Source organism: Somniosus microcephalus, chromosome 12 (assembly GCF_052327205.1).
Source record: "Somniosus microcephalus isolate GS21.2 chromosome 12, FLI_Smic_1.0, whole genome shotgun sequence".
Taxonomy (NCBI): Eukaryota; Metazoa; Chordata; class Chondrichthyes; order Squaliformes; family Somniosidae; genus Somniosus; species Somniosus microcephalus.
This window is the reverse complement of record NC_140998.1, coordinates 133878655-133892532: the sequence shown is the minus strand read 5'-3', so window position 1 is coordinate 133892532 and position 13878 is coordinate 133878655. Positions and strand designations below refer to the sequence as shown.

The window sequence follows — 13878 nt, the reverse complement described above, 5'->3', positions numbered from 1 at the left end:
GCGCGGCCTTCAGATGTTCGTACTTGCCTTCCACTGGTGGATCCTGCAGCGCTGCCCAAACCTTGGGGACAGTGGCGTAGGTGAGAGAGGCGACGAGGTAGTCGTACTTCGTGGCGTCGACTGTAATGTTTTTCAGCCAGAATCTGGACTCGGCTTGAACAAACCAGGCCTCGACCAGGTTCTCCCAAAAGTCCGGTAGTTTAACCGTGACTGCGTTTGTATCCGCCATGCTAACTTAGGATTCGTCCTGAGCGTCGGGGTCACCAGTGTTGAGATACCACGGCAAACGTGGGAGTCGAGACCAGAGTTGGTGAAACACAACTGCTTTAATCAACCTCATGGCAAAGAGAAACTGGAAAAGCCCGTGCAACCACTTAAATACTCCCCAGACAGGAAGTGCTCCCGGCAGCCTGTCCCTGCGGGAAACAAGTTGCTGGAGGAAAGGGCCCCCGGCTGGGGGCGTCTGCTTAAACTGTCCGTGCCGCCATGAGCGGATTATGTCCAGTGGTGGCGTGTCGCCACAACGCCAAGATTGCAAACGATCTGGTTCAGCATCAGACAGTGGCCAGGGAGAAGGATACAGTCAGTGGCTTGGGAACGGAGTTTGAGGCGGGGACTGAAGACAGTGGCTTCAGTCTTCCCAATATCTACCACTTAAAAATAGCCACGCATCAACAGAGCACAGATATAATAAGGCCCATGCCATGAATCAAGTTACTGTGGTGCACACCATAGGTATGCCGATGCAACGATTCTGTTATATGAAATGCTCAGCTGGCATATTGTTCCAGCCAAGGTTTCCAAAGTAATAACCATCTGCTACATGTACGCGGCGGCTTACAGTGCAGCTAGGACCAACCTAAAACAGGGTATCAGGACTGCCAAAAGGAAACAGACACTGCGGAGAGGATCACTTCCGCAACAACTTGGACCCCCGGCGCATGTGGCAAGGCATCCAGTCCATCACTGACTACAAGGGCAAAAACACCAGTCCCCCGGTTAGCGATGCCTCCCTTCCGGAGGAGCTTAACAACTTCTACGCTCGCTTCGACAGGGACAACATGGAGCCGGCTACCAAAGCCTTGCCACCCCCGGAAGACCAGGTGCTCACTCTGTCGACCTCCGACGTAAGGGGTGTTCTACGCGGAGTGAACACACGAAAGGCTGCTGGACCGGATAGCATCCCTGGACGGGTACTCAAGGAATGTGCTGATCAGCTGGCTGATGTCTTCACCGCCATCTTCAATCTGTCATTGGCCCAGGCAGTAGTCCCTACATGCTTCAAGACCGCTACCATTATTCCTGTGCCAAAACAAACGGCTGTGACGTGTCTGAATGACTATCGACCTGTCGCACTCACACCCATCATAATGAAGTGTTTCGAGAGACTGGTCTTAGCCCACATCAAAGCCAGTGTTCCTGCCTCCCTTGACCAACACCAGTTTGCCTATCGTGCAAACAGATCAACGGAGGATGCAATCACAACTGCTCTACACTCGGCACTGAATCACCTAGGTGGTAAGGAGACCTACATCAGAATGCTGTTTATAGACTACAGCTCAGCATTCAACACTATCGTCCCCAACAAGCTGGCCACCAAACTCCAAACTCTTGGCCTGAACACTTCCCTCTGCAATTGGACCCTGGACTTCCTAACAAACAGACCCCAGTCTGTCAAATTAGGTAACCACACCTCCCCCCCACTGACCCTGAACACGGGGGCCCCACAAGGATGTGTGCTGAGCCCCCTCCTCTACTCCCTCTTCACCCACGACTGTGTGGCTGTTAATGGTTCCAACACCATCATCAAGTTTGCGGATGACACCACGGTAGTAGGCCAGATCACCAACAATGATGAGTCAGCCTACAGGGAGGAGGTCCAGCATCTCGTGAAGTGGTGCGCCGATAACAACCTGGCCCTTAACACCAAGAAAACAAAAGAAATCATTGTGGACTTCAGGAAGTCCAAATGCGGAAGTCACACCCCCATCCACATCAATGGGGCTGTGGTGGAGAGGGTGGACAGCTTCAAGTTCCTCGGAGTCCACATCACGGAAGACCTCTCCTGGTCCCTCAACACCTCCTCTCTGGTGAAGAAGGCCCAGCAGCGCCTATATTTCTTAAGGAGGCTGAAGGGATGTAATCTGTCACCCCTGATCCTCTCTAACTTTTACCGCTGCACTATAGAGAGCATCCTGACAAACTGTATCACAGTATGGTATGGCAGCTGTAGCTACTATGACCGGAAAGCCCTGCAGCGGGTAGTCAAAACTGCCCAACGTATTACCGGCACCCGGCCACCGACCATAGAGCACATATACCAGAAACACTGTCTACGGAGGTCACGGTCCATCATCAAAGACTCTACCCACCCCAGCCACAGTCTGTTCGCCCTCCTACCATCTGGGAGACGCTACAGATGCATTCGCACCCGTACGACCAGATTTAGGAACAGCTTCTTTCCCAGGGCTGTCATCCTACTGAACTCCACAAATAAACTCTAAAGCCTACACATCTGCCAATGCACTTTATTATGGTCATATTTATGTTAATATACTCCAAGCACGGTGGCATAGTGGTTAGCACTGTTGCCTCACAGCACCAGGGACCCGGGTTCGAATCTGGCCTCGGGTGACTGTCTGTGTGGAGTTTGCACATTCTCCCCGTGTTTGCGTGGGTTTCCTCCGGGTGCTCCGGTTTCCTCCCACAGTCCAAAGATGTGCGGGTTAGGTTGATTGGCTATGATAAAAAAAAAAAAAAATTTAATTGACCCTTAGTGTTAGGGGGATTAAATACGTGGGGTTACGGGGATAGGGTGGGATATGTGTTGGTGTAGGGGTTACGGGGATTGGGTGGGATAGGTGTCGGTGCAGGCTCGATGGGCCGAAATGGCCTCTATCTGCACTGTGGGGTTTCTGTGATTTCTGTGATTTCTGTGAAGCCAAATGTATGTTGAATGTTTAAATGTCTTAATCCAAATGTACACTCTTGGGAGCCGTAAGCCTACATTTCGTTGGACTGCACTTGTGCACTAACAATGACAATAAAAGTTGATTTGATTTGATTTTTGATTTGCATAATTTTGTATCAAAAGAGAAGTCAGGATGAAGAGTAGGCTGTAGGTCAGCAGGAAGAGGATGAAGAAAATGAGGAAGTCAAAATGAGGTATCGGATGTGCAGGCCATGAGGTTTGTCTGTCAATCTGTAATTGAGAATTATTTCCAGTAATGGATATATCTCAGACTCTGTATCCAGAGGTGTAGCCCCACTACCATCTCTTAAGGCCCACAATGACCAATAGCAACCTGCCACCACAGGCTTAGCTACACCTTTCAGGTTGAGATGTAGCAGAAACAAGCACCTGGTTGTAAAATAGACGCTAGCTGTATGTCAAGGTGGATGTCTGCATCCAGTAGGGGTTGTCAGCAGTATCGGAGTAGGAGAGCTCGGAGCACATGACAGAGAAAATTCCTGACTCCAAGAAAAGTAGAAGCTAATTCTAAAATAAAACACATCGATTTATATCTGCGTCAGTTGACCCCTGAGGGGAATGACTTGGAAGAAGGAATAGAAAGTTGTATATCCATGTTTGCAGAAGACACTCAGTTAGTAGGCATAGTAAGTTGTGTAGATGGGAGCAGAACATTACAAAGGGAAATAGACAGACTAAGTGAGTGGACAAAACTATGGCAGGTGTCATTCAATGTGGGGAAGTGTGAGGCCATCAACTTTGGATCCAAGAAAGACAAATCGGAATATTTTCTTTATGGCGACAGACTAGGAGCTGTGGCGGAGCAAAGGGATTTAGGTGTTCATGCACACAAATCACTAGTGCATAGGTACTAAAAGTAATCAAAACAACGAATGGAACATTGGCCTTTATCTTCAGGGGTCTGGAATAGAAATGGAAGAAAGTGTTGCTTCAGTTATACAGAGACTTGGTCAGACCCCATCTGGAGTCAGTTGACTTCAATGAAAATAAAAATGGGGAAAGATGTAAAAGGGGCTGCCGGTTCGCTATCACCCGTTTTACATTATCACACAAAGTCAAGGTCTACCCCAACGTCTCCAAAACGACAGGGACATTTTTAGAAGCCCAAAAGAATGGTCAGAATTGGAGGAAAATTATGAAAAAAGGACCAGAGCTGGAAATCAGTCAGTGATATTATCATATGTACCATTAACATGCTCCTATCAAATTCCTCCCTCTGCTATTTAAATGGAGGTGTTAACGCAATAAGTACTTGTATGATAATATCACCGACAGTAATTTGTGTGCTATCATTTTGTTGAATCCAGCCAGTACTTATGGAACAGAGTGTACCGCCTTCAATCTGCTAGGCTTATTTTGTTTGCTGTAAATTCTCTGTCTATTCATATAAGCAACTCTAGCCTCATCAGCACAGTTCCCTGAACCATCATAATGGCCGATCCAATTGTAGTAGCACGTTGAAGATCATTATCCAGAAAATCTCTTTCATCGAATTTCCTCTCTTTTTACAGGTGCAAACGGACAGTTTCTATGGAAACTGGATGCCAAAATATTCAGCTGTGTGCCACCATCCTGAAAGTTGCTTTCCGCCAAGAAGATATTGGTGCTCTTTACTTATTTCCATTAATTTTCTTGGTGTTTCAACTTTCAGAAGCACTCATTCTTGTAGTGATCTATCAAAGTTATGAAAGGATAAAGAGAACTAAGGAACATAGTAAGTAACCAATTTTTTTTCATAGAATCATAGATCTCTCCAATTAGTCCCACTCTCCTGCTCTTTTCCCATAGTCCTACATTTTTTTTCTTTTTAGTTATATATCCAATTCCCTTTTAAAAGTTACTATTGAATCTGCTTCCACCACCTTTTCAGGCAATGCATTTCAGATCATAATAGCTCAGTGCATAAAAAAAAAATTCTCCTTATCTCCCCTCTGGTTCTTTTTCCAATTATCTTAAATCTGTGTCCTCTGATTACCGACCCTCCTACCAGTGGAAACAGTTTTGCCTTATTTACTCTATCAAAACCCCTCATCATTTTGAACACCTCTATTAAATCTCTCCTTACCCTTAAATAAAAACAGAAAATGCTGGAAATACTCAGCAGGTCAGGCAGCATCTGTGGAGAGAGAAATTGAGTTAACGTTTCGGGTCGATGACCTTTCATCAGAATTGGAAAATGTAACAGATTTTAAGCAAGTACAGAGGCAGGGAAAGGGGGGCTGGTGGGAGGAAAGAACAAAAAGGAAGGTCTGTGATAGGGTGGAAGGCAGGCAGGATTAAATGACAAAAGGGATGATGGTGCAAGGCAAAAGGGGATGGTAATGGGACAAGTAAAGAAACAAAAGATGGGTCTAGAAGAAGTGTAAATGGGAATAGCAGAATCAGGACCTTCTGTCCGAAAAAATGGGGGCAGAGCTTATGATCTGAAATTGTTGAACTCAATGTTGAGTCCGCAGGGCTGTAAAGTGCCTAATCGAAAGATGAGGTGCTGTTCCTCGAGCTTACGTTGAGCTTCATTGGAACAGTGTAGGAGGCCATTCTCTGCTCTAAGGAGAACAACCCAGCTTCTCTAGTCTCTCCATATCCTAGGGTACTTAAGGAAGTGGCCCTAGAAATAGTAGATGCATTGCTGGTCATCTTCCAAAATTCTATAGACTCTGGAACAGTACCCATGGATTGGAGGGTAGCTAATGTTACCCCACTGTACAAAAAGGGTGGTAGAGAGAAAACGGGGAATTACAGACCGGTAAGCCTGACATCGGTAGTGGGGAAAATGCTAGAGTCCATTATAAAGGATGTAATAGCAGAGCACTTGGAAAAAAGTGACCGGATCGGACAAAGTCAACATGGCTTTACAAAAGTTAAATCGTGCTTGACTAATCTACTGGAATTTTTCGAGGATGTAACTGGTAAAATAGATAAGGGAGAACCAGTGGATGTGGTGTATTTGGATTTTCAAAAGGCTTTCGATAAGGTCCCGCATAAGAGATTAGCGTGTAAAATTAAGGCACATGGGATTGGGGGCAAGGTATTGACTTGGATAGAGAACTGGTTGGCAGCCAGAAAGCAAAGAGTTGGAATAAACGGCTCTTTTTCCGAGTGGCAGGCAGTGGCTAGTGGGGTAGCGCAGGGATCGGTCCTTGGACCCCAGCTATTCACAATATATATTAATGATCTGGACGAGGGAACTAGATGTAATATCGCCAAGTTTGCAGACGACACAAAGCTGGGTGGGCGTGTGTGCTGTGAGGAGGATGCCGAGAAACTCCAGTATGATTTGGACAGGTTGGGTGATTGGGCAGAAGCATGGCAGATGCAATATAATGTGGATAAATGCGAGGTTATCCACTTTGGTGTCAAAAACAGGAAGGCAGTTTATTATAGATTGGGAGAAGGGGAAGTGCAACGAGACCTGGGTGTCCTTGTGCACCAGTCGCTGAAAGTAAGCATGCAGGTGCAGCAGGCGGTTAAGAAGGCAAATGGTATGCTGGCCTTCATAGCGAGAGGATTCGAGTACAGGAGCAAGGATGTCTTGCTGCAGTTGTACAGGGCCTTGGTGAGGCCACACCTTGAGTATTGTGTGCAGTTTTGGTCGCCTTATCTGAGGAAGGATGTTCTTGCCATGGAAGGAGTGCAGCGAAGATTCACCAGGCTGATACCTGGGATGGCAGGAATGACGTATGAGGAGAGATTCGGTCGATTGGGCTTGTACTCGCTGGAGTTTAGAAGAATGAGAGGGGATCTCATCGAAACTTATAAAATTCTAACAGAACTAGGCAGACTAGATGCTGGAAGGATGTTCCCGATGGTCGGGGAGTCCAGAACCAGGGGTCACAGTCTAAGGATAAGGGGTAAGCCATTTAGGACAGAGATGAGGAGGAATTTCTTCACCCAGAGAGTGGTGAACCTATGGAATTCTCTGCCAAAGAAGGCAGTAGAGGCCAATTCATTAAATATATTCAAGAAGGAGTTGTATATATTTCTTAAGGCTAAAGGGATCAAGGGACATGGAGAGAAGGCAGGAACAGGGTACTGAATTTGGATGATCAGCCATGATCTCATTGAATGGCGGAGCAGGCTCGAGGGGCCGAATGGCCTACTCCTGCTCCTATCTTCTATGTTTCTATGTTTCATATAACTGAAGTCCCTCATCTCTGGTACCATTCTGTCAAATCTCCTCTGCACCCTCTCCAAGGCATTGTAAGACCCTTCCTAAAGTGTCCCTCATAAATTAACAGTTCATGCAAGAATCCAGTTGACCAGCTCCCCAATGACCCAGTGGATGAATACACTGAGCCATGGAGACCAGTAAGGCTCCAAGTGTGATGCCTGGTCTGCGTTGAGTTACATGAGCTCTGCTGGACGGCGGTGGGAGTGCTGAAATTGAGAAGTTAGTCAGAGTTGCCACCCCTGATTGTTATCCAGTGACCCTAGCTAGAAATTACACATGTGTGGACTTTGGATGAGTACAGAAACTGGCTCTACTCTAATGCCCCCATGCTCAAATAATGTGCCAATACTCACAGTCTGGCTCTCACATGAAGAATGGCTAGTTGGGTACCGGTGCCTGTGGAACTGGATCCCAAAAAGAGTCACCAACTCCAGAGGAGGAGCAGCAGAGGAAGGTGGAGGAAAACTTTTTGGAAAAACCAATCCAATCAACTGAGGGTTTACGAATTAACTGATTGCCAGTTTTCTCCTCTCCTTACTGAGCACAGTTCCACAAGTGCCAGTTCCTCTCCAGGATCTCATCTATTATTAATGTGTGAGCCTCAACAGTGACTGTTTGAAGGGTATTTGACCACAAACAGCGTGACAGCCAAAGCTGATCCTGATCTCACCCAGTGCTCAAGTGCATGTATTGCCACCACTGGATAGAGATTGAGAGTGGGAACTCTGGAACATTTTCCAATCTCCAACTCAGGGGCACTGAGATCGATTGCACCACCTTAACTATTGCTCTGGTTCAGTGCAGCTAATTCAGCACTGGCTGGGGATCAAACCTGGGACCTTTCTATGGCTCAGCTATTTGCCGGATAACTCTCTGAGTAATTGCGGGCGTCAGATCATAATGATACAAGAGATTTAAATGGCAGAGGCTTTTCTCTGCCAATTCTGTGGAAAACAGCAGAATAGATTGACAGGGGCCCAGACACACCCCATAATAGTGCATACAGGCATGGATTCCACTGAAGATATCTTCAGTAGTTTCAGACCCTGGCTTAAGATGGGTGTCACCAGGGTGAGCCAGCTATTCCACAAGGGTGGCATGATGATATATCAATACCTCGCTGACACATGGCCTATTCAACTGCTTTCAAATCCAAAGCTTATCACAAGGAGCTAGCAGCACTGGTTAAATTCCAGTCCAGACCAATTTTCTTAGAGCTATATTTCCACAACTTAAATCTCTCACCACCACCCCAATAATAAAAAACACACACCGCCAATAAATAAAAACAACTAAAATCCTAACAAGACTCTGGGAACTCCTTGACCACTCGACAACAGAGAAAGAATAGGCAGAATAATGGAAGCTGACCCTCACCATATAGGAGCAGGGTGATACAGAATCATATGCCAAGCATGCAATACCCTACACTTCCCATTCTGCTCTGTCGGATGGAGGGGCTGCTGCCACAAGGATGAACTGGTTGTGACCATGCTCCCACAACTAGCCCTCCTGTGCAAAGATCTAAGAGACCACAGAAACTATGATTGACCTCTCAACTCTTCCATATTTGGCTTGCTACATGGCCTGATCATTCTATTTCCACACCAGCCATGCTTGTCGCCGCTGAGTGAGGTCATTGCCAGATTTATGGACAGTTTTGTCTACTCATGTCTATTAGCAATTCAATCGAGACTCTTCAGTTGCACCATTCTATGAGATATGTGCTTTACTGTACAAATGATGTCTTAGCAGTGTGTTGTTACACAGCTGTTAGAGAGGGAAAAAATGTTTTATGTCTCTACAGGCCGTGTATTGGTGAAAGAATAGTATTCTAGCTCAATGTGCCATCCAGTCCTTTTTTGTAAACCAGTTCTTTTCTTAATAGCCCTGATTTTAGCACCTTACTGTGAGTGGACGGATTCAATATTGGGCACGTGTCTTCATGTACCTAATTTGCACTCTTCCAGATTTCGTGCCCTTGGAATTTGCCAGCCAAGCCCATCAAGTAAGCACAAGCTTATATTTCATGAGTTTTTGCCAAGCTATGCACCTACTGCGCAGCTCTCCCATATAAATAGGCTCATCACTCCACCTCTGTCCTGGCCTGCTTTAGTATAATCCTTAAAGCAAGGCTGCCGCTATGGGAGTTGGTAGAAAATTGTTGTTATTTGTTTGTATTTTACACTTTTACATTTTTGAATAGCTTTTTGGACTCTCCTGCAGTCTTTTTAATTGATGTTGCATTACAACTTGCAACTAACAAAGTTTTGAGGATGGGAATCCCTTTAGCTGTTCCACTAATGGTACATAATTAGATGAGAAGATGATTTCATGAGGGAGTGAAATTTTCAGGTTCAATGACACCTCAAGTGGTATGTGTGCACCTGTCAATGCCCAAGAACCCATATTTATTGACCGGACCTGTGCTACCTGTCAGAGGGGGCTCATCTTTGCTGCCTCCACTTTACTGCAGTGGCATTGACCGAACAGTTTACGGAGGGTGCAAGGTGGGAGGTAGAGCGTTGGAATAGTCGTGTCTAGAGGTAGCAAAGGCATGGATGAGGGTTTCAGCAGCAGATGAGCTGAGGCAAAGGCAGAGACAGGCGATGTTACAGAGGTGGAAGTAGGCGGTTTTGGTGATGGAGAGGGTGTGGGGTCAGAAGCTCAGCTCAGGGTTAAATAGGACGCCAAGATTGCAAACGATCTGGTTCAGCATCAGACAGTGGCCAGGGAGAACGATACAGTCAGTGGCTTGGGAATGGAGTTTGAGGCAGGGACTGTAGACAGTGGCTTCAGTCTTCCCAATATCTAACACTTAAAAATAGCCACGCATCAACAGAGCACAGATATAATAAGGCCCATGCCATGAATCAAGTAACTGTGGTGCACACCATAGGTATGCCGATGCAACGATTCTGTTATATGAAATGCTCAGCTGGCATATTGTTCCAGCCAAGGTTTCCAAAGTAATAACCATCTGCTACATATTGCATAATTTTGTATCAAAAGAGAAGTCAGGATGAAGAGTAGGCTGTAGGTCAGCAGGAAGAGGATGAAGAAAATGAAGAAGTCAACATGGAGGTATCTGATGTGTAGGCCATGAGGTTTGTCTGTCAATCTGTAATTGAGAATTATTTCCAGTAATGGATATATCTCAGACTCTGTATCCAGAGGTTTAGCACCACTACCATCTCTTAAGGCCCACAATGACCAACAGCAACCTGCCACCACATACGCTCTTCCTACTCAGACAACACTTCATGAAGCACAAGATTGCACAGTAGAAGAAGCACACATTATAGGTTTCCCTTATAGGGGAAGCACGGTGATAGGAATTTGAGCACTGCGTTACTGTAAGTATCATGAAATAAACTATGATCATCTTATTGCTCAGTGCAGTCTTTGTTGGGGAAGGTTTTGGAAAGATAACAAATGATGGGAGGAGGCTGAAAGATCGCCCTTGAGCTTCAACAGCAGATAATGTGCTGAATGTTCTTTGAGGACAAACAACTTTTATGTTCTCATTGGAATGACAACACTGCTGAGGGCACAGATATATTCATTGCTGGAAGTAATTCTTGATCACAAATTAATGGGCAAATCTTGTGGCCTGCGCACCATATCCCTCCATATCGACCTCCTCCTCTTGTTCTTCCTCATCCTCTTCCAGCTGACTTGAAATTATCTGCATAACAGTGATTCCGCCATCCTATCAAATCTGTAAGTGGATGCCCAAATTGTCAATCGCAGCCATTACTGCATTGGAGAGAGATACTGGGTCTGCATTTGATTGTTCTGTGCTTTGGGGCATCTCTGTAGATATCCATAAAGCTATCACTTGCTCCATGGTACTCTGCATTTGAGTAATTCCTTTACGTATGACTGCAGTGATATGGAGGTACAGTGCTATATAATCTTCACTATCAGCCGCAAGTTGCTGATGGTGGATTTAAAGGATGTCATAAAGCCCTTTTCCTTCTCCTTTAACTCCTGCCTGAAGGCAGGCCCAGTATGATACCACCCCTTGCTCATACAGTGGAGAAATGCGGCCTGGCCAGATGTTTCCTGTTCTCCTGCCACTTCCACCTGCTCCTCCTCACTTGGGAGAGGTGCATCTCCTGCTGTTCCTTTTTCAAACTCACTATCTAGATTCCACAGGTGGCCGGACTCTGTGCAGGTGCATTGGACAGGTGGAGTGTTTGACGCTGTGATGTGCTCAGTTCCAAGGTGCCACTTTGTCTTCTGTCATAATCTTGGGAAGAACCTATAAGAAAAATAGAATTGGTAAGCATCTCTGATGCAATAACGTCAAAGAGAGGCAAGGTTGCAAATCATATTGTGCATCATGCTCCTGTTGTTCACAGTTTGATCCTGCAGTGATGATTGAGACAGAGGAAGGGAATGGTAGTAATAAATGGAGAATACTTGCTGTGACGTGACACCACCCCTTCAAACTTGCCCTGGCCTATATCTTCCAGAGATTTACAACCAAAAAGAGCCAAGGCCATCTCCTGAAATTGTACAAGCTGGTTTGACATAGAAACATAGAAACATAGAAGATAGGAGCAGGAACATCCTTCCTGTATCTAGTCTGTCTAGTCCTAGCTGCCCTACCAACTATCCTGGTCCTCCCTCTTATGGGCAACGTTGGCATAGAAGCAAATTCAAATTATGAAGACCAGAAATTGCCAGAGCACTCCAAACATTAACCACCAACACCAACCCCCCCCCACCCCCACCCCCACCCCCGTGTTCAGTGTACCTTGTTCCATGTGAGCACACTGCAATGCAAAATACAATCTATTTGTGGTGGCAGAACTCCTTCACAGCATCGCTTTGAACTGTTGAGGTACTCCAATAGAATTGTGTCCGGCAACTTTAATGCATTAAAAGTGTATGCAGAAATGGTGGAAAGGTTATCTCCATGGTTTGCATGCTAGTTCCTTGAGAGTAATCAGGTGAACATTTACATTTGTACCATGTCTTCCATACCCCAGTAGTAATAAAGTAAGCAAAGGGTGAAATTTACCTTTGCACTTCGCCCATTTAAAATGGAGATGAGGAGGAATTTCTTCTCTCAGAGGGTCGTGAATCTTTGGAATTCTCTACCCCAGAGAGCTGTGGAGGCGGAGTCATTGAATATATTCAAGGCGGAGATAGACATATATTTGAACTACAGGGGAATCGAGGGTTATGGGTAGCGGGCAGGAAAGTGGAGTTGAGGCCAAGATCAGATCAGCCATGATTTTATTGAATGGCGGAGCAGGCTTGAGGGGCCCAATGGCCTACTCCTGCTCATATTTCTTATGTTCTTATGTTCTCATGAAGTAAATTGACTTATTTTGGGCCTGTATCAGCTCACTGTACTACCTCCACCCATGCAGCTTGGACCTGTACATTAACAGGAGGGGGACTTTCCGAGAATCACCCTCCTTTGCAGCACCTCCTGCAGCAAAAAGTCCAATGACTCCTCAAAAGTGCCCTAATTGCACACATTTGGACAATGAATTTGCTCCCTGCCTGTCCTCACAACAATGCTTGTGCTTCTCCTGTTGCCATGTAATGCTGACAAAGAGTCCTCCCCCCTTTAATGACAAACAGCAGCCCTTTAAGAGCTACTGCCTAGCCAGCTTTTAAAATCTTCACACTATTAGCCAGCCATGTGCAGGGAACATATGGAAAGTAGGGGGAAGAGCTACTTCGTAAAATTCATTGAGGCCAGCCCTTCCCATTGTCAGTGCACATGCCATGGGTAAGCACAGCTTATAATGGTTGCTTGGCAGTAAGAGCTGTCAGACCTTAGACAAAAAGGATGCAATCGTGATTGTATTGCCAAGATAAGGATCATACCAGGGCTGACAGCAGAACTAAAACATGGAAAATACCCAAACTGGTTTTGAGAAAGGACTTTGAAAGTAACAGACTATGGATTAAGGGGAAATTGAAGGGGATAGTTTGATATAAAACAGCTTTCCTAAGATTTACAGGCAAGAACAACCAAAGTACGTTTCTCACTATTTGGTTTGTGATAGAGAAATTCAGGATGTAGGCACATGTGGTGAATGTGAGATGTAGCAATATTTTAAACTTTGATGTTATTTGTCTCTTTCCCTCCTCAAAATAGCAAGCAGATTCCTGGTAAATAATGGCAATTCATTTGACCTTAGTTCTTTTTACATTTTTTCAGTTTGATTTTTTGTTAAGTCATTCTACATTTTGTTCACATGGTACTTACAGAGACAGGCATTTGTTGTCATCATAGCTGTACTTACCTGGAGAGCACTGCACACTCGGGATTAAAAGTGTGTCGCAATTAATCAGGCAAGGGAGGAGAGGGTGTTTGGGGATGACACTGAGTCAGGGTGCTGTCCTTTTCAAGGTTTGGTGCAGAATGATGTTGCTCTGTACTCACTCTGTTCAGGCTGGTTTATACCATTGTTGTAGCGATGTTGAGTAGGGTCCTATAATATGGGCCATCAGAGGAGCCAGCCTGCCTGGTATCTCTAGGGAGAAACATATAAGAGAGGAGCAGGTGTAGGCCATTCGGCCCCTCGAGCCTGCTCCGCCATTCAATGCGATCATGGCTGATCATCCAAATTCAGTACCCTGTCCCTGCTTTCTCCCCATACCCCTTGATCCCCTTAGCCTTAAGAAATATATCTAACTCCTTCTTGAATATATTTAATGAATTGGCCTCAACTGTCTTCTGTGG

General features: G+C 45.5%; 1 protein-coding gene across 2 annotated transcripts in view; it reads left to right on the top strand.

Annotated features, from left to right (window-relative positions):
• Positions 1-13878, top strand: part of slc10a1 (solute carrier family 10 member 1) — a 71726-nt gene that overhangs the window by 44339 nt on the left and 13509 nt on the right. For both annotated transcript variants that reach the window (XR_015080304.1, XM_086003598.1), the window contains exon 4: positions 4504-4706. Coding sequence is in view for 1 of the 2 variants with exons in the window: in XM_086003598.1 (XP_085859724.1) it covers positions 4504-4706 (203 nt within the window). In the remaining variant the exon portion in view is untranslated. The remainder of the gene's footprint in view (positions 1-4503; positions 4707-13878) is intronic.